Source organism: Chrysemys picta, chromosome 6, assembly GCF_011386835.1.
Source record: "Chrysemys picta bellii isolate R12L10 chromosome 6, ASM1138683v2, whole genome shotgun sequence".
Classification (NCBI taxonomy): domain Eukaryota; kingdom Metazoa; phylum Chordata; order Testudines; family Emydidae; genus Chrysemys; species Chrysemys picta.
The window spans coordinates 86,689,318-86,715,209 of NC_088796.1; the positions used below are offsets into that span (position 1 = coordinate 86,689,318).

Genomic DNA, 25,892 nt, shown 5'->3' on the forward strand with positions numbered 1-25,892 from the left:
TATTAAGAGAAAGCAGAAATCCTAAAAGGAATGGAAGATGGTATGGATCAACAAGGAATGCTACCTCTTGGAGGTCAGAAGATGTAGGGGGGGGAAGTGAGAACTGCCAAAAGCGAAGCAGAGTTGCACCTTGCAAAAGGAAATTAAAACCGATTAGACCCAAGGTTTTTTAGCCATATAAATAAAAAGAAAACAAAAAAAGAAAAAATGGGACTGCTAAACTCTGAGGATGGGGTGGAGATCAAAGATAATATAGGCAAGGCTCAACACCTAAATGAATATTTTCCCTCAGTTTTTAATAAGGGTAATGAGGGGCTTTGGGGTACTGCGAGGGTGGGTAATGGAAATGAGGATATGGAAGTAGAAAATACCACATGGGAGGTGGAAGTCAAACTCAAACAGTTTACTGGCCAAATTGGGGAGCCAAATAATCTCCATCCAAGAATATTACAGGAACTGGGACATGAAATTTCAAGCCCAATAGCAAGGATTTGTAATGATTTTGTTGGGAGGAGGGTGGAAATTTAAAATTCATACAGATTAGTTTGCTTACCTACTGATGTTTACCAGGCTCTATAGCCACATTACGCATGCTTTGGCTTGACCTTTCTCCCCACCTCATATTCCTTTCTGTGTAGCTGCACAGTTGCTGCCCCTTCAGTTGCAAGTTTGCTGCTTCTATCTCCACACAGAACATTATGTTGCTCAGGAATAAGACAGGAAGAGCAACTAGCTAACCACAAAACAGGGAAACTGACTACACACCATGTGGTCAACACATTAGAAAATTGAGGAAAATATATTTTGTTCTCCAACATTTTTCAGTAATGAAATGGTAGGCTTGACTTGTAAAATACTAGATACATTTGCAGGTGGAAATGGAGTTTTCCAGTGATGGTGTCCCTTTCAAACAATAATTGGTAAATTAAAATTTTCTGGTTACTGTCATGTTACATTCTAAACAAATTTTCTAGTTCATGAGCCTATTTATGAAATGTAAGGAACTACCTGTCTATATCTTGTGGGAGATCTTTCAGTTTGTTGTTGCTAATATCCAGCCAGTGCAAACTTGACATCCGGAGTATACAAATTGGAATAGTGGGGAACTTGTTTGCTGACACATCCACAAATGTGACTTGTTTCAAGTTACTTAGCTGGAAAGAAACAATGAAGCATTTTAGATACATTCTACAGAATATTTTATGAGCAAATCATTACACTCTTCAAATAAATATTATTGCTTCTCCAGATCACTTTGAGTACTGAGGATTGCATAATGTTTCTGATTTGTACTCGGCTTTATGCCACACACATCACAGCCATCATTGTTCAGGTAGAGGGATACCAGACGTAACTCCCTCCAGAACTTTTCAACACCTCTAAATTCATCAGAGAGACCTCTAAAATGACATGAAGTATTATTTTCCCTTTTAAAAAGCCTGGAGTCTGGGAAAACAGCAACTGGGACAAAGTATTGACCCTGGTCTTTCCCCAAAATGGTACAGAAAACTAACAACCAGTAAATAAAATTGTTTTGATAACTAATAGACTTAGTTATTACATACTATATATATATACTAAAAAGTCATTTTTAAAAACATCATGGAGGTTTTATCAATATATCATCTATTTACTTTAAATAGACTTCTTTGACTATAAACTCATGTAATGCATTGAAAATGTTTAGCTAAAAGACCACTTGAGAATTGCAACTTTACCAGTTCACGTCAGCCTAGAATACAATCCAATATTTTATTAACTAAAGCTGTTTAAAAATACATTTTGTGTCCCAAACTAAATATATATATATAAAATGCACTAAATCCTTTTATTTGAAGACCTGTCAAAGGAATTACATATTTAAATAATAAACTGCTAGTGTATCCAAGGTTAACCACAAATGTAAAGTAGACCAGTTTAAGAATTAAATGTGTTAAATGAAGGGCTCTGTGTTCTAAATCAATTATTTATAGTAGGGCTATCAATTAATCGCAGTAAGTAAACTCACACAACTAATTCAAAAAAATTAATCGCGATTAAAAAAATTAATTGTGATTAATCGCAGTTTTAAATCACTGTTAAACAATAGAATACCAATTGAAATTTATTAAATTTTTTGGATGTTTCTTTACATTTTCAATTATATTGATTTCAATTACAACACAGAATACAAAGTGTACAGTGCTCACTTTATAATATTTTTATTACAAATATTTGCACTGTAAAAATGATAAAAGAAATAGAATTTTTCAATTCACCTCATACAAATACTGTAGTGCAATCTCTTTGTCGTGAAAGTGCAACTTACAAATGTAGATTTTTTTGTTACATAACTGAACTCAAAAACAAAACAATGCAAAACTTTAGAGCCTACAAGTCCACTCAGTCCTACTTCTTGTTCAGCCAATCATTAAGACAAACAAGTTTGTTTACATTTACAGGAGATAATGTTGCCCACTTCTTATTTACAATGTCACCAGAAAGTGAGCAAAGGAGTTGGCATGGAACTTTTGTAGCCGGCATTGCAAGGTATTTACATGCCAGATAGGCTAAACATTCGTATGCCCCTTCATGCTTCAGCCACCATTCCAGAGGACATGCTTCCATGCTGATGATGCTCATTAAAAAAATATTGCGTTAATTATATTTGTGACTGAACTCTTTGGGGGAGAATTGTACGTATCCAGCTCTGTTTTACTCGCATTCTGCCATATATTTCATGTTATAGCAGTCAGGGATGATGATCCAGCACATGTTGTTCATTTTAAAAACACTTTCACTACAAATTTGACAAAATGCAAAGAAGGTACCAATGTGAGATTTCTAAAGATAGCTACAGCACTCGACCCAGGGTTTAAGAATCTGAAGTGCCTTCCAAAATCTGAGAGGGATGAGGTGTGGAGCATGCTTTCAGAAGTCTTAAAAGATGCGGAAACTACAGAACCCGAACCACCAAAAAGAAAATCAACCTTCTGCTGGTGGCATCTGACTCAAATGATGAAAATGAACATGCTTTGGTCTGCACTGCTTTGGGTTGTTATCAAGCAGAACCCGTCATCAGCATGGACGCATGTCTTCTGAAATGGTGGTTGAAGCATGAAGGGACATAGGAATCTTTAGCGCATCTGGCATGTAAACATCTTGTGACGCCAGCTACAACAGTGCATAGGCGCCGACTCCGTGGGTGCTCCGGGGCTGGAGCACCCACGGAAAAAAATTGGTGGGTGCTCAGCACCCCTCGGCAGCTCACCTCCGCCTCCTCCGTGAGCATGCCACCACGTCCTGCTTCTCCCCCCCTCCCTCCCAGGGCTTTTGCCACAAAACAGCTGATTCGCGGGGCAGGGAAGGAAGGGGGAGGAGGGGGAACACGGCGCGCTGGGGGAAGAGGTGGGGCTGGGCTGGGGATTTGGGGAAGAGATCCAATAGGGGCAGGGAGGGGGCGGAGTTAGGACGGGGACTTTGGGGATGGGGTTGGAATGGGGGCGGGGATGGGGTGGAGTCGGCGGGGCAGGGGCGGGGAAAGGGGTGGGGGGCGTGGGCAACAGTGCCATGCGAATGCCTGTTCTCACTTTCAGGTAACACTGTAAACAAGAAGCGGGCAGCATTATCTCCTGAAAACTTGTTTGTCTAAGCGATTGGCTGAACAAGAAATAGGACTGAGTGAACTTGTAGACGCTAAAGTTTTATGTTGTTTTATTTTTGAATGCAGGTTTTTTGGTACATAATTCTATATTTGGAAGTTCAACTTTCATGATAAAGAGATTGCACTACAGTACTTGTATTAGGTGAACTGAAAAATACTATATCTTGTGTTTTTTACAGTTAAAATATTTGTAATCAAAAATAAATATTAAATGAGCACTGTATACTTTATATTTTGTGTTGTAATTGAAATCAATATATTTGAAAATGTAGAAAACATCCAAAAATATTTAAATTATATGTTGTGACGGGTTGGATCACAGAAACCCCCTTGGGAGCTGCCACCTGATGTGCAAAGACTACCTCTGCTCCTGTTTTCCCTGCCAGCTCAGGACTCCAGCACCCTGTCTTGTTGAGCCAGACACTCCCGTCTGCTCGAACACAGACCCAGGGTCTGAATCACTTGCCCCAAAGCTGCAAGTTTACCTGAAAACAGCTCACAGAAGTGTGCTTGTCTTTAGCATTCAGATGTCCAACTCCCAATGGGGTCTAAACCCAAATAAATCTGTTTTACCCTGCATAAAGCTTATGCAGGGCAAACTCATAAATTGTTCGCCCTCTATAACACTGATAGAGAGATATGCACAGCTGTTTGCTCCCCCAGGTATTAATACATACTCTGAGTAAATTACTAAGTAAAATGTGATTTTATTAAATACAGACAGTAGGATTTAAGTGGTTCCAAGTAGTAACAGACAGAACAAAGTAAGTCACCAATCAAAATAAAATAAAATGCGCAAATCTATGTCTAATCAAACTGAATACAGATAATCTCACCTTCAGAGATGCTTCAGTAAGTTTTTTCTCAGGCTGGACACCTTCCAGGCCTGGGCACAATTCTTTCCCCTGGGACAGCTCTTGTTCCAGCTCAGGTGATAGCTAGGGGATTCTTCATGATGGCTCCTCTCCCCCTTTGTTCTCTTCCACCCCTTTATATATCTTTTGCATAAGGCGGGAACCCTTTGTCCCTCTGGGTTTCCACCCCCCCCCCCCTCACTGGAAAAGCACCAGGTTAAAGATGGATTCCAGTTCAGGTGACATGATCACATGTCACTGCAAGACTTCATTGCCCACTTGCCAGCACACACATATACAGGAAGACTAAAAGGTAAACACAGCCATCTGCAGACAATGGTCCTGGTTAATGGGAGTCATCAAGATTCCAAACCATCATTAATGGCCCACACTTTACATAATTAAAATAGGCCCTCAGAGTTATGTTTTATATTTCTAGTTTTAGATACAAGAGTGGTACATTTCTACAAATCGGATGATCACACTCAGTAGATTATGAGCTTTGTAATGATACCTTACAAGAGACCTTTTGCACGAAGCATATCCCAGTTGCATTATATTCACTTATTATCAAATCTTTATAAAACTATACCAGTTACATTATATTCACTTATTATCATGTTTTTATAAAACCATATAGACTGCACAACATCACAATTGTTTTCTATTATTGTTTAACAGTGCAATTAATCACAATTCGTTTTTTAATCGCTTGACAGCCCTAATTTACAGTACTAGTGTTCATGAAACTATGCAGACATCTTAAGTGACTGTCAAAGCAGATAACAAAAAAAGAAATATTTTAAGAGTGGAAATTAACTTCAAAGCATGTATATGAGATGATAACCTACTCCAGTCCTGAAGTGAGATGTGCATAGGACTTCACCTATACTTGAACTAAGGCATTTTAGAATGCAGGGGAAATTTTCTAAACAAACAGTATAAACAAGTGAAACTATGAATTTTAAAATTATTTCATTTGTAATAATGCAGGGTGTTATTAGTGACATAGGTACGGGAATTTTGTTTTTCAGGATGAGATCCTGGCTCTACTGAAGTGAATGGCAAAATTTTTATTAATTTAAATGGAGGCAGAATTTCACCCTTAATATTTAACTTCACACTGCTCCTTTAAAATGTTCATATTCCCAGTGTGATGCTGTGTCAAAGCTCTAGCTTCCTTTCAGATACAACCTGATATTGCTGCCAGCTTTCCAAAAACAGGCTTTAGAACTTGAGGGAACCTATTCAAAGAGCTTTATTGAAGACTATTGGATTACATAGGATACTATTAAATTCAGCCTTCAGAATCAAGATAGAGGCGCAGAATCAAGATAAAGGCACAGAGGCTCTCAAAGTCAAGATACAAGTTAAAAATCTGCCTGCTCCCACTTTAAAGCTGCTTTCAGGAAGCATCAAAGTGGAAACCCTTCACAAGTGAGTTAAAGCTTCCAGGAAAACATTTTAAAGCGTGATGTGTAGGGTGACCAGATGTCCCAATTTTATAAGGACAGTCCTGATATTTGGGGCTTTTTCTTATATAGGCGCCTATTACCCCCCACCCTCTGTCCCGGTTTTTCACACTTGCTGTCTGGTCACCCTAGTGATGTGTCTCATTTCCAAACCGAGTCTCATTTCATTTTCCAAAAGCAAAATTGCCACGCATGCAGTTCAAGTTTCTCTCAACTCAAAAAAATTAAATTGTTAAAAGTGTGTCTCTGGTTCTGACATAGAAAGCATAAATGGATCTGACACAGAGTCTAGCAAGGACAGGGTTAAAACAGAGGCCCAAACAACCAGATGCCCATGCAAAGGTTGCAAACTCTCCTCAAGTAACAAGATCCCTAGTCTCTCACTTCCAACAGGACCTACCTGACATCACCCCTTTCACAAGCTGCCAAACACTTCAGTTTTCCCAGACAACTGCCACACTGCAACAGTTCTGTAATGTTAATACTACATTCCATGACAAACAGAAATTTCTGCCCAGCGTAAATCGGAAAACATATAAAAACAAAGTGTTTTACTGAATTACATGTTAAAAGGAGCATCAATACTGCATGACTGCATGTTATAAGAATAGCTATTTTTCCATTTATTATATGCTAGTGACAAATTATCTTTTTAATATTTAATTTTGTATTTCTTCAGAGTTTATAATCCCACAAAAATGAATTTGCCACAGAAATATGATTGTCTGGATACAACACTTTGGTTTGGCATGCCACACAATATATGGGGCTCTAGTTATATTGTGTAGGCTACAAGCCCTCATTGCGCTTTCTTTTAGGGAAATAGTTAACAAAATCTATCTGGTTTCTACACCGTGTTCCAGCAAAATGGAGTTTTGATTTAATCTGTCACTGAAATGCTACCAACAAACCCCTGGGGAATATGACACACTGGAAATTATGGCAGCTACATATAATATTTACTAAAGAAAATCCTATATATATTTATTTCCTTTTGAAAGACTAATGGATTTTTGTACCTCCTATAACATTTCATTTATAAACAAGCCTGCCAACCTTATCATTTTTACTTAAGCGGTTTATTTTTGCTATTTAACTTGGTTATCTGACTTTGAATCAATCAGAATATAGGCTTTATGCAAGCTCCATTTTAAACACTAGCTACATTTGACAGTCTAACTACCTGGCCACAGTTATTGCGGTCCTTTCTGTTAATCATAATTGTCATCTTTATTTGACAAACTACCCATATTGCTTCTTATCTTAATAATTTTGCTTTTAAAGAAAATAGTTGTTACAGCATTCCAGAGCTCCACTGCTTTTCTTTTCTCTGACAGTTAAAGTTTCAGTTGAGAGAAAAGGACACTATGTCCCTGAGTTGAATGAGTTGTTTGATTAATGGGTGTGTTTTTATTTCTGCTTTATTTTTGTCACTGAAAGGGATTTACTGATAAGGTCTGTTGCTTGTGGTTTTAGTATGAGCTGCCCATTGCAAGGCGTCAGCAAATGCAAAGATCTGAAATTATGTTAATACCTAGCCAAAAAAAACCAACAACACTAAATTAAATATAAATATTCTGTGTCAGAAACAATCTGACTAAAACCAACATAAGCCAGGAAATACAGAGAATTAGCACAGCTACGCTCAACTGTTTTCAGTTCTGTCTAAACAATTGGTGACCTAACACACGAGGAGCCCAATTTTGCAAGAAAATCCTGGCCCCATTGAAGTCAACATGAGTTTGGCATCATTGATTTTAATGAGGCCAGGATGTCACCCAACCTCTCCTGCCAGGTTTGGATGGCACTCAACACCTTGCAGGAGGCACTCAGTAACTTCCAGGACTGGGACACATCTGTGCTGCAATATGGATGACAAGAGAACTACTCAGGAATTCTTTAGCTTTAACTCTTAGCTAACTAGCTCTTGTCAATTTAAACCTCACCCTTGACATTTCTTTCGTATGTATTTTTAAAAAATAATTATTATTATTACCATCAAGGTTTTTTGCAGAAGAGTACAGCAGTTAGCAGGGAGTTGGTAACAAGAAGTATACCCTACTCTCCACCAGAGACAGGATGCTAGATGAAACTGCGGCAAAACCATTCCTAGGGTTAGAGCCTGTGATTTCATCAACCCATGATCTTGACAGTAACATAAAGAAACTCACCCCAAAGTCTTAACATGGGGCAGGTTCCTAACTAGATGACAGAATTCTGGTAATTGAAGAATGTTAAATTGGTCCCCAAAGAAGATTTTCAGAGGCATTGGACACCCTTATCTTGTACCACTGGAGTCAGTCAGAGCAGCACCTCTGAAAATCAGGCCACATTTATTTTGATGCCTAATTCTGGATTTAGGAGTTTAACTTTAGGCACCCAAGTTTTAAAATGTTGGCCCTATTTCCTTTCACCCTTTTATCTTTAAAAAATTACATATACTTAAAGAAAACAGTGATGAAGTAAAATGTCTCATGTGATTTGAGAAGCAAGCAAAAATGCCAACTATTTCAAAGAATGAGTAAACTGGCTGCATATAAAATACTAATTATTACTGTAACATTGGGAAATGATCTAAGTAGAATGTAAAAATGGCATCAGGACCACGTCGGGGGTGAGAAGAAAGACAACCATGTACTCATTGTTGTTATTATTTATTTGTATAGCTGTAGCACCTGGAGAACCCAGCCACACTGTGCTAGGTACTGTGCACATGCTGTATAATAAAATGATGGTCTCTGCTCCAGTGTTAGTTCTGTAGCTCTAGCAGGACCAATCCTTCTCCCGTTGAGTATGTCTGCAGTGCAATCAGTGGTGTGACAACAGCATGTATAGACATACCCAAACTAGCTTTGATCTAACTAGCTTGAACAACAATAGCAGTGAAGTTGCAGCAGCATAGGTGGCAACACAGACTAGCCCTCAAGTACTCACTGTCCCAAGCAGGCTTGCACTGCTATTGCTACACAAGCTAGCTAGATCAGAGCTAGCACAGGTATGTCTACAGGTGCTGTAGTCATACCTCTGATCACAATGTAGACAAAGTCAATAGCAAAACTACCACTGACACTAAAGGCAGCAGGATTACTAGACTATGCAAGCAAAGAGACATGATGTGTGGAAGTGTTTTAACTGGTTTTATATTTTTCCTTTATTCCACTGACTCCTGTACTTTCGTTTCATCCCTTGATCAACATACATGATTGAAGAATTGCATAGTAATAACAAAAGCATTATGCTGCATAAAGACCTGATCCAGCAAGAAAAGCACACACTTACATTTAAGCATGTAAATCCATTTCAGTCAATGGGACTACAAAGGTGCTTAAAATTAAGCATGTGCTTAAGTGCTTTGCTGGATTGGGGCCATATAAATGGCAAATATCCCAAAGGGTTACTTCCTGTTGATTAGAGTTATAAATTATAAATCTTCATACTGCTAGTACTCCAACCATATGTAATCCACATATCAATGCAATTTGCCAATACAAAATAGCTCTGTTTTCTAGATCTCCAAATCAGATAGCATAGGAACATGAGGGGGTGAAAATCTAGCCCCACTGACGTCAATAGCAAAACTCCCAGTTACTTACCTGGACCTAAAAAGTCACACCACGGGCTTACTTTTCATATTCTTTAATTAAAAACACTAGTTAGAAGAGCCCTGTCAATAGTATTGCATATTATTTGACCTATCAGTAATGTTCTGATGGTAAATATCTTTTGATTTTCAAAGATCTCTTTTAAAATATATTCTGCTCCATCACCAATAAATGAAAAAAAATGTATGTCTACTTTTATAACAGAACAGGTACAAATACACCATTTTGTTATGCTCCCTCTACACACTGCAGCAGCAATTAATGGAGAAATACTATTAGAGTGACACAGACGTAATGATATAAACACACAAACAAAAACATTTTGGCATGACCAGGCACTATATCTACTAAAGTTGTCATTTTGTTTGTTAAAAATGGTCATATTCGTTTTAGATCTTACAGAAACACACAGTAAATCAATCAATATTTGCCAAAGGGAGAATGAAAAAAAAAAATCAGTAGAGAAGTAAATTTTATTTTCAAGCAGCTAGAAAGAGTATTATAAACCAAGAAGATGACAAATGCATTAAGAACTGTAAAGCACTGGTTGACAGTTTTCTTTTAGGTTGGTAAACTAGTAATGACTCACTTTAGAAGATATACAGAGGACATTTAAAGAGACAGTATCAGGACAATAGAATGTTGTCATAGGATAATATTGGCGGATGCTAAAAAAAAATCAAGAAAAGATGTGATATAAATGTTAAGGCAAAGCTGAAAGGCACTGATCCTGTGCCTCAGTACTGTTAGAGTTGCTGACTGATATACAGTAGATATATTTGGTCTGATGGATATTGGTGCGGTGCAGTGACAATGGCTGACTGTACCACTATGGAATTGTTGATTCTGATTAACTAAGAAACCAGGCTTTTGGGGTGCTTCAGCCAATCAGAGTTCAGCTGTTCTATAAAAGTAAAGGTCTTTGTTTTAAAGAATAAATTGTTTTTATTAATGAATCATGGTTTAAAACAAAACTTTTAGAGGTTAAATTCAGGAACAGTCCCCCTATTTTTAGGAGCTGAGAACAGAGGAATAAAAATGGTCTTGTAGTTACAGAACAGGACTAGAAGTTAAAAGCTTTGGGTTCCATTCCTAAGTGTCAGACTTCCTGTGTCATACTGAGAATCAATCACTCTCGGCCTCAGTATTCTTATCTGTAGAAATGGTAGTGATAATACTTTCTCTATACCTCACCATGGCTTTGTCAACCTTAGTTCACTAGCCTTTGGGAGGTCCTTATCTACTATGTTGATGAGCACCACAGACATGTCTATAAATAATAATTAGGAAAGCAGGCAAAAGTACTCCCGCTCAGTCTTTGGTGGAAAAGCCTCCACAATTAGGCTTGGGCTTGCTGCTTCCTAAGGGCCCTTTAAACCAAAATCCCAAGATTCAATGGAGTCACACCAGGGATAACCCTGTCCCACTCTTTAACAGATCAGGTGTAAAACTCAGCTGACCCTGTCCACATCACTGGATGACCTTTTCAGTGCTGCCTGAAAGTCTATTATCAAATATGGCTCATTTTCTTAATATAGGTAGATCCACAGAATCTGTCTTTGGGTATGACACATTTCATGAGCCTACAACTGGGCACAATTTCAACAATTCACCTGGCAATTCAAAGTCTTGTCCCCTGCCAGGATTTCAGCAGTCTCCCTCCTTCACCCATGCAGAGTGCTCTCAGATTTGCATTTCCATTCCAGAGGTTTTCTTTTAAAACTTTTTATGCACAGATCCAATTATAGCTAGAATGGCCTTAGGGGGAGTAACTACTTTTATTGTGCTTTAATTAATTACAACCACCAGGCTAGCGTGGAATGTTTTCATCTCATCTATCCTGTTTATTATCCTGCATTATTCTTTTTCTCTCCACATAATTCTCAATATTTGTAACATGTAACAGGTTTCTTTATGTCCTGCCCCTGTATGCATGCACAAAAACTCTATAAAGCATGTACCACTAGGGGATACAGAAAGAGGAGATGGAACTATGGCTCCACCCCTCTCTGCCCTGGCCTGGGGAACTAGCTGGCTGAAAAAGAGTGTGCACACTGCCCCCTCTTGACAGGTGGCACAGTGGTCATGAGGAGACACCCATAAGGCTGCTTAACAAGGACCTTCTTGTACACAAGGGAGCCGGCTCTCAGCACAAAGCCTCCAGCAGCTCCCACTGAATCACTCCCACTCTGCATCACCCTAACTTGGGGCTGTATCTTTAAAATACAAACATCCCACAGAATACATTGTATTCTTAGAATTACATATTCATTTGTTACAAATGTCTGCTGATGGAAATACAATTGATGTAGATGCTAGAACATTTACTTCTTTAGATTAGTGATAAATAAATAATAAATAAAATAAAATAATAAATAATAAAATAAAATAATAATAAATTATCTGGCTCGATATTTAGCCAGCTGGCTCAGCCCTGAACAAACAATCTGTATATGGCAGGAGGAGCAGTGAATCAAACAGAATTACATACAGTTGTATAAATATTCCTATGTAAAACCAATGAGTGAGGTCCTCACCCCTGCACTTGCTCTTTTACCCCAATTAAAGGTCTGGAGCAGCATAAAGGGGTCCTAAAAAAAAAAAAAAACAGTTCCAGCTGAGAGTGGTTTCCTCCAGCACAGACACTGCAGAGACAACCAGAAGGCTGCCTTCTAAGGACCCCCTCATAAGCCCTGGTGTAGGGGGCATGCCAAGGGTGGGAGAGGCACCTTGAGGTGGAGTCACAGCACACAGTGCTGCAGAAATTCCAAGCAGTGCTGCCACCCATCGGGCAGTCCAGAGAGGCAGCTATAACTTGGATAGGCTCCTAGTGCTGTCTAAGGCCTGGTCCACACTAACCTCCCACTTCGGACTAAGGTACGCAAATTCAGTACGTTAATAACGTAGCTGAATTCGAAGTACCTTAGTCCGAACTTACCGCGGGTCCTGACACAGCAGGCGGGCTCCCCCGTCGATGCCGCGTACTCCTCTCGCTGAGCTGGAGTACCGGCGTCGACGGCGAGCACTTCCGGGATCGATCCCAGAAGATCGATCGCTTACATCCGGACCAGGAAGTAAGTATAGACGTACCCTAAGATATGTTAGGAGCTTCTCCAACCCCCAGATGAGCAGGGCTCAAAGCTACCTTAGCCACGCCTCCCCCGGGCTGCTAGTTTTGTACTGTATCCATAAGCACCTTCCAAAAAATTCTATTTCTCTACCCATGTCCTCTCACTCTTAGGAATCTTTTTCTAATGTATTGCCTAAACTTTTCTTTGCTTAGCTCTGTGCAATTGCTGATGATGTGTGTTCCCATAAGCATTAATCTGTATTAGCCAATTGAATAGTTCTGCATGGTTGTGTATAATTTGTATACTGTCACAGAATATTTTCTGTGCAGATAGCATTTCAATAATACCTATAGTATAGCATGAATATATCAGAACATGGGGTCGGGAGAGGAAACTGTGGATAATGAACAAATATTTAAGTGAACAAAATTAATTATGATTAATGGTACATATCTGAAATATTTGAGTTTTCATGATGGTATATGAAATTCAGTGCTGACAAATATAAACTGGAAGAAATAATGTCAATTACTAACATGCACATTGCTGATTACTAAATTAACTGGACCCCAGGAGGGATGGAAAGATAATTATTTAGGTGAATGAAAACTTCTGTTCAATGTACACTGGAGGTCAAAGAAAATACTACTTTAATACATAAGGAGTGGGATATATTAGAACAGTGAAATTATTATAGTGTCACTATATATATCAATAGTACACCTTGACCTGCAATACTATGTTGATGTCTGGTCACTCTGTCTCCAAGAAAGATACAGAAAAAATAGAAGGGATCCAGAGATGAACAACAAAAACTATCAGAGGAATGGAAAGAAATTTTCTCTATCGTCTTTACTGAATATTTGCATTGCAGTAATACCCAAAGATCTCAATCAAGCTGAAGAAAAATCGAAAAGGCGATAACACTTTAATTGAAAGAGCTGATGAATAAAAAATAAATTTTCAGAACAATGAACAATAGAGAAATGGTAAATCAGCTGCTCCTCTATATATTCCCTTATAATCACAAGAACAAGAAGGATTCCAATTAATCCAAATAGCAATAAATTTAAACTGATAAAAGGAAATAGTTTTCTTTACATAATTAACCTATGGAACTCGCTGCTATAGAATCATAGGACTGGAAGGGACCTCGAGAGCTCATCTAGTCCAGTCCCCTGCACTCATGGCAGGACTAAGTATTATCTAGACCATTCCTCACAATTGTTTGTGTAACCTGCTCTTAAAAATCTCTGATGATGGAGATTCCACAACCTCCCTAGGCAATTTATTTCAGTGCTTAACCACCCTGACAGTTAGGAAGTTTTTCCTGATGTCCAGTCTAAACCTCCCTTGCTGCCCATTTAAGTCCTTGGCTTCTTGTCTTAACCTCAGCGGTTAAGAAGAACAATTTTTCTCCCCCATCTTTGTAACAACCTTTTATGTACTTGAAAACTGTTATCATGTCCCCTCTCAGGCTTCTCTTTTCCAGACTAAACAAACCCGATTTTTTCAATCTTCCCTCATAGATCATGTTTTCTAGACTTTTAATCATTTTTGTTGCTCTTCTCTTGACTTTCTCCATTTTGTCCACATCTTTCTTGAAATGTGATGCTGAGAACTGGACACAATACTCCAGTTGAGGCCTAATCAGCATGGAGTAGAGCGGAAGAATAACTTCTCATGTCTTGCTTACAATACTCCTGCTAATACATCCCAGGAGCTTTTTTTGCAACAGTGTTACACGGTTGACTCAAGAATAGCTTGTGGTCCACTATGACCCCCAGATCCACAGTACTCCTTCCTAGGCAATCATTTCCCATTTTGTATGTGTTCAACTGAGTGTTCCTTCCTAAGTGGAGTACTTTGCATTTGTCCTTATTGAATTTCATCCTATTTACTTCAGACCATTTCTCCGTTTGTCCAGATCATTTTGAATTATAATCCTATCCTCCAAAGCACTTGTAACCCCTCCCAGCTTGGTATTGTCCACAAACTTTATAAGTGTATTATTGAGTCTAAAAGCGTAGCAGGATTCTAAAGAGGATTTGACATTTATATAGATAATGAAAACATTCACAGGTACATTAGATAGGATAGAAAAATAAGAGATATAAACCTTCATGCTTCAGGACATAAGTCAACCACTACTTGCCTGGGGTAGGAAAAAATTTCTCCAAGGGGCTGGTTATTCCATTATAATCCATGACAGGAACACAACCTTTTGAGGAATCTGTTAGAAGCCACAGTCAGATAGGATATTGAACTAAATGGATGACTTATCTGATCTGGATAATAATCCTATGTATCCAAATTCTGAATTTATTACTAATTCATCAATTCATTTGGACTAAAATCTTTGAAGTCTCTTCTGGGGTGAAGCTATAGATATGATTAGCATTCAGTGTAGAATCTGCCAAGAAATAAGACCTTGAACGAGCAAAGCATTTAAGCATTTGCTTAACTGCAATAGGGCTGCTCCCATTAAAATTAAGCATGTGCTTAAGTGATGTACTTGACTGAGGCCTAAGAAAACAAAAATCACATTTCAAAGCACTGACTCCTCTCTGATTTCCCGTGAATGCAGTGACACCTCCCTGACTCCCGTGACTCCTCTCTGATTTTCCTTTCTGCAGCAAAACTGGAGAGCAGTCAGGAGAGACCAGATCATGGCTTCCTTCACAGAAGATGCACAAGCTCCTTGATGCAATTTTAAAATGCTGTGCCACAGTCAATATCCAACATCAATTTTTGCAAAGCTTTACATGGTGACAAAAATCTTTCTTTATCCCTGAAGTGATCTGCTTATAACCTGAAGAATAAGATTTAATTAACTTTATCATAGCCTGCATAACGATAAATGATATTGTTCATAAAATTATCCAGGACTTTCTAATATTCAGCCAAAATAACTGGCTCAATAACATGCTGCAGCAGTGAATTTCATAGGTTGCCTATCGGCTGTATGAAGATGCATTTCTTTACATTTGTTCTAAATTTACCAGCCATTAATTTCATAATATGAGATTCATTGTCCTTTCCATGTCACTTCTGATATATTACAGAGCCCAGCTCTGAGAGGTACTGGGTGTCTCCTGCTAGGTTCTGAGAAGAGAGGAAAAGATATACGGATTGAGGGGAACATAAAGAGGGACAGGGAGAATGAAGCTGGCCACAGAGAGACAAGGAGGAAATGAGGCAAAAGGAGGTTGGAGCAAACAACCAATACATAGATGGAAAAGAAAAGTTCACAACATCCACCTAATCAGACATACATAAAAGCCTTCACTTTTAGCAAACAATGCCTCCTTGGACTCATTTGTGGGCCCGGAATCACCCACAGCTGTAAAACTCTTGCACAGTGTGTGGACACTTAATAATTGCCCTGTTCTGTTCATTCCCTTTGACACATCTGGCATTACTGGGCTAGATGGACCATTGGTCTGACCCAGTATGGACATTCTTATGTTCTTCTGACAAACCTCTTCAACAACAGGAGCAGTAACCACTCTACTATGTCTTCAATCTACTTCCACCAAGCCACTAACATCATTTCCATTATATGTAGGCTCAGCATCAGCCAACTTGTTCACCTTTAAGTCCCAATCTTTGCCTGACACTGAAAAAGTACAGACACGGCATCTTCCAGGTAAAATGGAAAAATAATATGGAGCTGTGTGACATGAACTGGGACATGGGCAGTCAAGCCTGGAGGTCAGATCAGTGGCAGTGAGAGGCTGGGAGCCTTTCATTACCAACTGGCTGAGGGCACATCAAACCATAACTCACATCAAGCCTGACATACTCATTGCCTCAACACACTGTTGACATAATCTGTATCTAAAAGGTGTCATGTGAGGTGTCATATTTAGTGAGGTGTCATATGATTTAGTTGGGGTTGGTCCTGCTTTGAGCAGCGGGTTAGACTGGATGACCTCCTGAGGTCTCTTCCAACCCTAATCTTCTATGATTCTATGATATGCAAACTGATAACACATTGGTCATGAATATTATTGTGTGATGTATGTACCAGCGGTGTATAAAGAATTTTAGATCTGTGTTGAAAATATGTTCTTAAAAGGTGTTTAGCAAGCATTGTATAAAACTAGCCTATCCAAGACAAAAAACATTGTTTTCCCTGTTTTCCAGTGTCTCCAGTGTAGACAGGTAATACCTCAGGAGGACAATGAAACTACATCTACATGCAAGTTAAACTAAGCCATCAAGCTTAAGAGGGAGAAGACCGCTTAATGATCATGCACTCCCAGGAAGCTTTCTGGCTCTTGAAACAGAGACAATAGACTTTGGGAAATATAAGCAAAGTCCAAAAAAAAAAAAAAAAACCATTTTGTCATCCATCACCTGGGTGACAAAGGGGAAGCACCACCCCTTGAGCTAATGAAAAGTGGATCCTCTTGGCCTGAAAACCAAGAGTAGCTGGAACTGACAATAGGGGAGAAACCTGCTTAGACAAAGATTGTAACTTGCTGAAGTTGTTTTAGCCACAAAAAAGTGTATTTTTGTTTTGTTTCACTGTAACCATATCTGTGTCTTCTATTCTTACTTATTGTCATTCAAATTTCTGTTCTTTGTTAATAAAACAAGAATGTTTATTACAAAACCATCTAAGTTTTGTGTATGAAACTGAAGAATGAAATCCTCAGCTAAACTAACAGGCTGATGTGAGCTCTGTCTTTTTGAGGCAGCGAACATAATAATTTCTGAGTCTCCAATGAGAGGGACTGGACACTGCAAGGGAGGTGGTTTTGGACAGACTTGGGACTGGAAAGGCTGTTGCTGTCCCTGTGCAAGGAGTAACCAGGCTGATGGAAGCCAGGGTGAGGACATTGTATTGTAAGCAGGCGGCTAGTGCCAGGGCTCTGAGCCAAAGCCACGCAGCACTGAAGCACCCAGGGTTCCAGGGTGCTTATTGCTGTAGGTGAAACTCCAAAGCATCATAGAGGCCACAAACAGAGCCAAAGTTCAAAGCCACTGCCAGCGATCAGGAGTCAGAGCTGGAGCAAGGCAGCAGGGCTGAAGCTGGTCAGAAATAAGCCAGGAGCGGGACTGGGAACAAGGCCGGCACAGAAGCAATTGCAGGTGCGGGAGTAAGCATTAAGTTTCCAGCAGCCTGCCACCACTACTGCTGAGCTTAAATGCACACCTGATGGCTCCTTCCAGCCAACAGGGCAGGCCAGCAAATCAGGCAATTCTGCCATAGCCCAACTAGGCTCATTAACTGGGCATACCCAGCAAACCCCAAGCTCAGCTGAGAGAATTCAAGCCCACAGTGCACCATCTGCAACCACTGACACTTTGCACCATCTGCTGACTGATAGCACTGCATCCCATCTTCCTGTCCACCCTCACAAGAGTCTGTTGAGGATATACAGAAATTCATGGTTAACAGTATTAAATGTTGCTGACAGCTATAAAAATTTAACTTGTAATCATGTAACTAGCCTGTAATTAGCTGATAACTGAGATGAATGTACACAGTAATTAATTTAATACATTCCTATTTAATATTTGGTACTGCCCAGAAACTCCAGTCATGATCAGGAACCAGTTATGCTATCCTTCCCACTTCACTAGTTTCACTCTATGGTCCACTGTGGAGAAGTGACTTGCTTTTTCCCTAACTCTCTTCACCCCCTTGAGGTGCTGTACATCCCCAGGGGAAGAAAGAGACAGAGAAAGCAATCCCTGTGTTCTCTTTATGCAGGCCATGCAGATGAGGGAAAGTTCTGCATTCCCTCTCCCACCACTGTACACCTATTTATGGATCAGGCACAATCTGGCTCTGATTTTCTAGCTTTTGTGAATAGATAACATTTGAGGGTAGGATTTTCGCAAGCACTCAGAGTTGGTCTAACTTTTCCTGCCACTGAATTGTTCATTTTTTACTTATGATCCAATACTTCACTCCTTACTCAGGCAAAACTCCTGTAACAAAGTTTAACTTTTGACTTTAAAAGATAGCAAGGTTGGGCCAATGCTGAACACTATTGAAAACCCCACCCCTCATTTACAGAGAACAAAACCTTTTTAAAATTAAATCTACATTTTTATAATGAATTAGTGACATTCTAATGTTCACATAATTCCCTTTTGCTCAGTTTTTGGTAGCATTTGGTCACCACTAATAATTCTTTGTTTATACAAAGTTTTTCGTGCCATTTAAACTCTGCTTGTAGAAGGAGATGCTACTTTTGTTTAAAATTCAAGTGAAAGGTAAAGGTCACTGGTATCACAATACAAAGGTATACAGGGATTAGTTCTCTAACAAGGCAGAGCTATTATTGGCAAATGACTTGCTCTGGGAGAGAATGCAATGTCTTTGAAGTGATGTTATATTAATTATAAGATTTTTGAATCACATGGTCAAGAACTACATCAACTAATGCAGACATTCCTTTGTCTAACTACATAATCCTGTTTCCTAACACATTTGCATGTCCTTCTTTACTCTCTTGTCTTTTCAAAACATTTATAAGAACTCATGCAGTGCTAATACCTTTGTCTATCTCCTCCGATACCTAACACCTTTGCACCCACCCCCTTTCGATTTTCACACACTCCTGCTAATGTCTGGTATTAGATCTTATGCCAGTTTCACAAAGCAGCTGTTCCTTACCTTGGATTGACAGCATTTTGGCAAATGCTATGATAGTGTGAAACTTGGCATGAGCGTTAGGTGGATTTGCCATCCAAAAAGCTTTAATCTTTGCAGGCGAGTATGTGCATTGAACGAACAACCAAAGCAAGATAAAATTCTCTCAAACAGAAAATCAGCAAGGCTAACCAACTGTACCTTTCTTAAACTGCAAAACATACTCTGTGAAATGCTGGTCCCATTGCAACAGATTTCAGTAGAAGCTGATTTCACCTACAGTAGGCCTTTTGCCACTGACTTGCTACCTCCTCACTGAAGGAATAGCCAATGCACACAGTTTTGTGGTTCTGAACCTGTGCATGGACAAACCAAACTCAAATGATTTGGGCACTAATAAAGTTCATTTTTTACTTATGATCCAATACTTCACTCCTTACTCAGGCAAAACTCCTGTAACAAGATAAAGGTCTTTCATCTTGTAAACGGTGAATAGGCTAGTAACATGGCTGCTCAAGGAGAAAGTTAGGTGAAGTTAAGAGAAAAGCTGAGCCTTTTTCCTTTCTGGGTGATTAAAGTAAGGAGGCCTCTGGGAAACTGTTGACCAGTGTTTCCAGTTTATTTGAACCCATCTGTGCAGCAATAATGCAAAACAAGATTACCACCTGTTACACTGAGATTATGGCATGCCAAAAAGAAAACATGATCTCCCAGCCCTCTGAACTTTGGAGGCCGGATATTAAGTAATAAAATTAAAATACATATGCATACACATGAAAACACAGAGGCGCACACACACACATGCTCACTCTGCAGAAGTGTTACACCTTATGTTAAAAATAAACAAACCACACTATGATTCCTTATGCTGCTTAGAGCTAAATTTACTAATTTTGATTAATTTATTCAAGGTGCTCAAGATATTATATATATATATATACACACACATTCTTTTCACTCCCTCTTGTGATATTTTAGGATGCTCTTCTCTGACAAAACATTCATATGCTGGAGCAGGAGCAGATTCTCTACCCCATTTCACTCACTCTGCCTTGTTCAGGCTGCACAAAGGGATGTCCAAATAACCTGCTGGGATCCCCCCTAACAGCAGCATACACTATTCACTGCATAAGAAGTTCAGAACACCAGACGCACCCTCCATTAACCTTTTTGAAATTTGATTTTCCTGAACAGCAAATCCAAAGTAGCTACTTAATATTTCCTATCAGAGATGCTTGTTTTAAAGGCACATGGTAAAAATTACCCCTCCACCCTGCATTGTTTTCTGCCCCACTGTGTGTGTGTACAGAGCTGAGTTAAAATGACTTGAAATCTAGGGTCTGAAGTGCTGGGATTTCAAGTCATTGTCACTTGAATCCCAGAGCTTCAGACATTAGGATTCAAGCTGTTTCCACTCTGTTGTATATGCACACAAAAAGCATGTCTAGACTAGAATAAAAACATTTTTAAAAAAATTAGCTTTGTAGTGTTAGCTTGGTTTCACCTGAACCAGATAAGACATATTAAAATATAACTTGTGCTGTCTACATGAGACCTTTAAAATGTGTTCATTAAAATGTGTTAGCAAAATGTTGGGTGGTGGTGGTGTTTGTAAAGTAAATAAATAAACAAATCTTTCTTTCTAGTCCAGATACATCCAAATGTGAAGAGAACATGATTTTGGGGGAAAGAAGACATCATAGGGCAGATCACCAGCTGGTATCAATTGTCACAGCTCCATAGAAGACAATGAATCTATGATACTTTGTGAGGACTTGCCCATTAGGGAGGATAGAGAAGGAGAGACACATGAGCCTACCAACTCTAACTCACACAAAGCAGTCCTTATTGTCGCTGGCGCCAGGTCTATGCTACAAACTTCTGTCAGCAGAGCTATGTCAGTCAGGGGTGTGAAGAGGTGTAATCCCTGATTGACACAGGGTGCCAAGTTACAGAAGCCCCTAATGTAGATACAGCTATACCAGCAAATCTGTCCTGTACCAAGCTCGCTAATTTCATTCATAGTGGCATCTGCACGCACACTAAAAGCGATTGGCCAGGATAGTATGCCGGTATTCCTTCACTAGTAAAGCGCTCCAAGCACAAGTTACCTGTGGGGAAAAAAGTATAAGCTCATGTAGTTAAGGTCTATATCAGAATGCATTTGGAAAAGGGGGCAGAATTAAGTGTGTGTTAATTCTGGTATTTCCTAACTTTTGAGTTCTTTGAGTTTGCAACCATAATGTTCTTTTAACATAGACTTTGGGGGGGCTTTGGGAGGATTTTTTTGGTATGGAATAATGATATAAAAGTCCAGAATGATATCAATATTCACACGGCAGTTTATTTGACTACAAGCAGAGCTGTTCTGTGAAAAAAAGACTTAACTATATATGGTTTCTAATGTATACTATACCATACACAAAGCAAAATGTAATGTAAAAGACCTAAGTCATCATGTATTGTTAATGGTCCTTATCATTAAAGGTGCTGCACATCTGCTAGCAGCTGGATCTTACACTGAAGTAAATGTGAGTTGCAGGTGCTCAGCACCTCTCAGTATTTGACCCCATAAAAAACTACAGAAAATTCCTGACATATAGCAGTTATCTGTTGACTTCATATATAGCTGACTTGCAAATTCTGGGGCCTATGCACATCCTTTGTCATTGTGGACGAAATGTTAAAAACAGGAGCAACTGGTGCACCTGCAAAAATGCATGAACACATATTGCAGTTCCAGAACACAGTGAGTGTGCCCACAGATTGGACAGCTGGTTGTCAAATGGGTGTTTGGGGGTGCAAGTGCATGAGTTGTACATGGAATTGCAGGTGGATCAGACTGAATGTGCACAATGCTTTTGCCACTATTATGTGGAAAGTGGTAGCGGGTTATGTGACACACACAACTGAATTTTTCCCCTCTAATTCAGTCAGTTTGTAATATTTTCTTTCTGTATCTGTTTAAAAATCCAGAATTCTCTCCTTATAAAATTCCTCAATAAATTGCTTTAAAAGCTCAAAAACTTCTATATATTCTACAGCTGTCATAAAGAAAATGGATAGAAAGAGAGTAGGGAGACTGATTACTGAAGATGTAATTCAGTCTCAGAGTTCTGATGATCTCATAAACTTTTTATGGTACTGTCAGAAACTCTTGACTGAATTACAGGCATGTTATCAATCTCACTGAATCTATCATCATATATATTATCAGGTTCTCTCTGGCCATTATTCTATGTACAATACCAAGGTAAAATTAGACTCTGATCATTTCTGCTGTGTTGAAGTTTGTCATTATTTCTCAAGCAAGTTTTACAGTGGAGAATATTACCTGCTTTCTTCAAGTTGCACATTTCTGTAACCTTCCAAGGAAGATTTTTTTTTAAGGATTTTGAAAGTCAAATAAAAGTTGAACTTTCCAAATGACAATCTATTAATAAAAAATATCTTTGTGGGTAATTTTTCTGTACACACACACACACACGCGCGCGCGCCATACCTCTAGTCATATTGGAGGTTGTGATGTTTCTCTTGTGAATCACTCATTTCACCGATTGGTAATTTTCAGAAGTAAATATGTTCATCTCTTTCAGGTATTATAAGCATTTCAAAATCTCTCTCTTTCTCTGTCTCTCTCAGGTTCCAAACACAATTCAAGTTATTTCAATAGTTTTCATTCATGAAGAAGCAATTATTGCCAGTTATCATTAGGGTGACCAGACAGCAAGTGTGAAAAACTGGGATGGAGATGGAGGGTAATAGAAACCTATATAAGACAAAGCCCCGGATATTGGGGCTGTCCTTATAAAAATTGGGACATCTGGTCACCCTAGTTACCATCTCTTGCCCATCTAACAATCAGATGTCAGACACATATTACATTATCAAGGATAATGTTACTACTTTTAAAAACTGTGGTTTAAAATTTAAAATTTCCCAGGCAAATAGCCTATTTATCTGTATATCTGAATCAGACAGAGAAGATTTAAATCCACGTATCCTACCTCCAAGTAAGTGCATTAACCACTCTCTCTCTCTCTGGCCCAATTAATATTTATGTAGCTAGATAAAGTGGAACATCTTCACTAGGAGACACTGAATATAACCACCTCAGAATAGCCTACAGCCTGGTGGTTAGAGCACTCACCTTGGTTGCGGGGGGAGCTCTGAGTTCAAGTCTGGAATGGGGATTCAAATTTAGATCCCCTACATCCCAGGGAGGTACCCTAACCACTACGATAAAGATTATAAAGACAGAGAGACAGGCACACATGGGATTTGCTGGCTGGCCTGATACTATAACTTATGTCCATATGCAATGTTTGCTTGTGACGTGAGGTTGTGGGAGACAGGCTTGTGTGCACCTCAGTTTCTCCCTACTACACAACTGAACACCTACTTTCCACCCAAACATCTGACCTACAACAGAACCAAGAAGTTTAAAAAATGTCAAGGTTTAGGGAAGTGATGGTGACATTGGCAAAATGCAGGAAATTTCTAGATTAAAAATGAAATTAGCAACTTTATTTAATTTCACCATAGACATTTTGGACCAAATTGCTGCCTTAAATAGCAAACACCTGTTGAGTGTGTATGCAGTGAGTAGACAACCACACATCCAACATAAGGGATATACTGCTGTTGCAAGGCTGGGTGTCTCTCCATGGACCATCACAATGCTGTAAGTAGAGCTTACTGATCCTCAGAAGTAATGTAAGCACCTACATTTCTGCCAACCATTTTTTGCTGCTCATGGAAGCATACAGCATTATTTGCTTGGGACAGCACCGTGTTCCTTTAACAAACCATCACCCCATAGACATGGGGTTGCAACTTGGGGCATTACATGGATAAAGCTGACAACTCACACTTGTGTTTCATGGCAGGAAGCCTTCAGCAACCTTCCCTTAGCCACCAACATTATGCAAAATCCCTTTTGGCCCCTTTCCCAGCCTTATGCACTAGAGCAAATGTGAGCAGGATTTAGCCATTTGTCAAGTGACATTCAGATGCTCTGTCCTGCTCTGTTCTGTCTGTTCTAAGATATTTTCAATGACATTGCTACTAAAACTGTATTGTTGAAGTATGAGATGGTGTGTGAAATCAGTTTGTAAGAATCTCTGTTTATGCTGCATGTGATGAAATATCTAACAGCCCAAATAAATCAGATACAAGAAATGCAGTTAGAGATCTTACTTCAAATGGGAGCTCTGTAAGTTCTATATTTCCAGCCAAATCCAGTTTTTCCAGATTCTCACAGTTTCCCAGTTCTGGAGGGATGCTCTTCAAATTATTAAAACTCACATTGAGTTCTTTCAGTTGTTTTAAACAACCTGTTAAAATAAAGAGCTAAAATCAGTAGGGCAGAAGCACAAAGGAATCAAAAGTCTATTCAGGTTAGCAAAGGAACAGCCACCCTATGTGCCAGTTAGTTAAAAAAAAAAGTATTCAGACATAAATATTGTTCAGAACATCACTGAAGTCCAGGGGCGGCTCTATGTATTTTGCCGCCCCAAGCATGGCAGTGAGGCAGCCTTTGGCGGTGTGCCTGCGGGAGGCCCGCTGGTAATGTGGATGTGGCGGCATGCCTGCGGGAGGTCCACAGGTCCCATATCTTCAGTGTCCCCGCCGCCGAATTGCCGCCGAAGCCGCAGGACCGGCAGACCTCCCGCAGGCTGCCTCACTGCCACCCCCCAAGGCTTGCTGCCCCAGGCACGCACTTGGTGTGCTGGTGCCTGGAGCCACCCCTGCTGAAGTCACTATGGGCCCAGTCCTTCAAGGTGTGGAATTCCCTCAACTCCCAATGAGTTCCGTGGGAATTTAAAGGACTCAGCATCTCACAAAAGGTCTGATCATGCTTCTATTGGTATTAATGGCAAAACTCCTATTGACTTCAATAGGAACTGGCTCATGTGCAGAATTAGGCCCTCATTTACTGCTAAAAAGGAATAAAGAGTTTGCCTTTTGGCTGGAGAGTGCTGTGACAATTGGCATGGCCTTTATCATCATTGATTTCTCCTGCCACCAAACTTACTGGAGGACATCAAGAATTGCATCTGGCAAGTATCAAGCATTATACACTCTTTTGTGTAATCTTGGTGACTTTGGTGCTCATATCTGATATGAAAGACAAGGAGAATGTACAGTTATTACATTATTTGCTTTACTGAAAGCTATGCTCCTTGTCAGCTGGATCTTAGGCACTGATGATATCTTAGGGCAGCGTTTCTCAAACTGGGGGCCCCGAGGGTACTCCAGAGGGTCCGCGGGCCCCACTGAGAAACTCCTCCCCCTCCCTCCCTCAACTCCTCTCCCTCCCAGCACACTGGGGAACAGGCTAACTACCTGCACTGACTCTGCACCGCTCCCGGAAGCGGCTAGTATCCCTGTGGCCCTTGGGTGAGGGGGGCAAGGAGTCTCCACGCATTGCCTCTGCCCCAAGAGCCAACTCTGCAGCTCCCATTGTCTGGGAACTGCAGCCAATGGGAGCTGTGGGGGTGGTGTCTGCGGGCAGAGGCAGTAAGCGGAAACCCCCTGGCCCCCCTGCCTAGAAGCCGTTGCCAGAGAGATGTGCCAGTTGCTTCTGGGAGCCGCCCAAGGTAAGCGCCGCCCAGCCGCAGCCCACACCCCTCAC

General features: G+C 39.8%; 1 protein-coding gene across 5 annotated transcripts in view; it reads right to left on the reverse strand.

Moving 5' to 3' along the window:
* LRRC2 (leucine rich repeat containing 2) overlaps positions 1-25,892 on the reverse strand; it is a 231,570-nt gene that overhangs the window by 6,765 nt on the left and 198,913 nt on the right. For all 5 annotated transcript variants that reach the window (XM_065599364.1, XM_065599365.1, XM_024108745.3 and 2 more), the window contains 2 exons: positions 24,455-24,591; positions 1,009-1,154 (listed from right to left, as the gene is read on the reverse strand). In XM_065599364.1, coding sequence (XP_065455436.1) covers positions 1,009-1,154; positions 24,455-24,591 — 283 coding nt within the window. The remainder of the gene's footprint in view (positions 1-1,008; positions 1,155-24,454; positions 24,592-25,892) is intronic.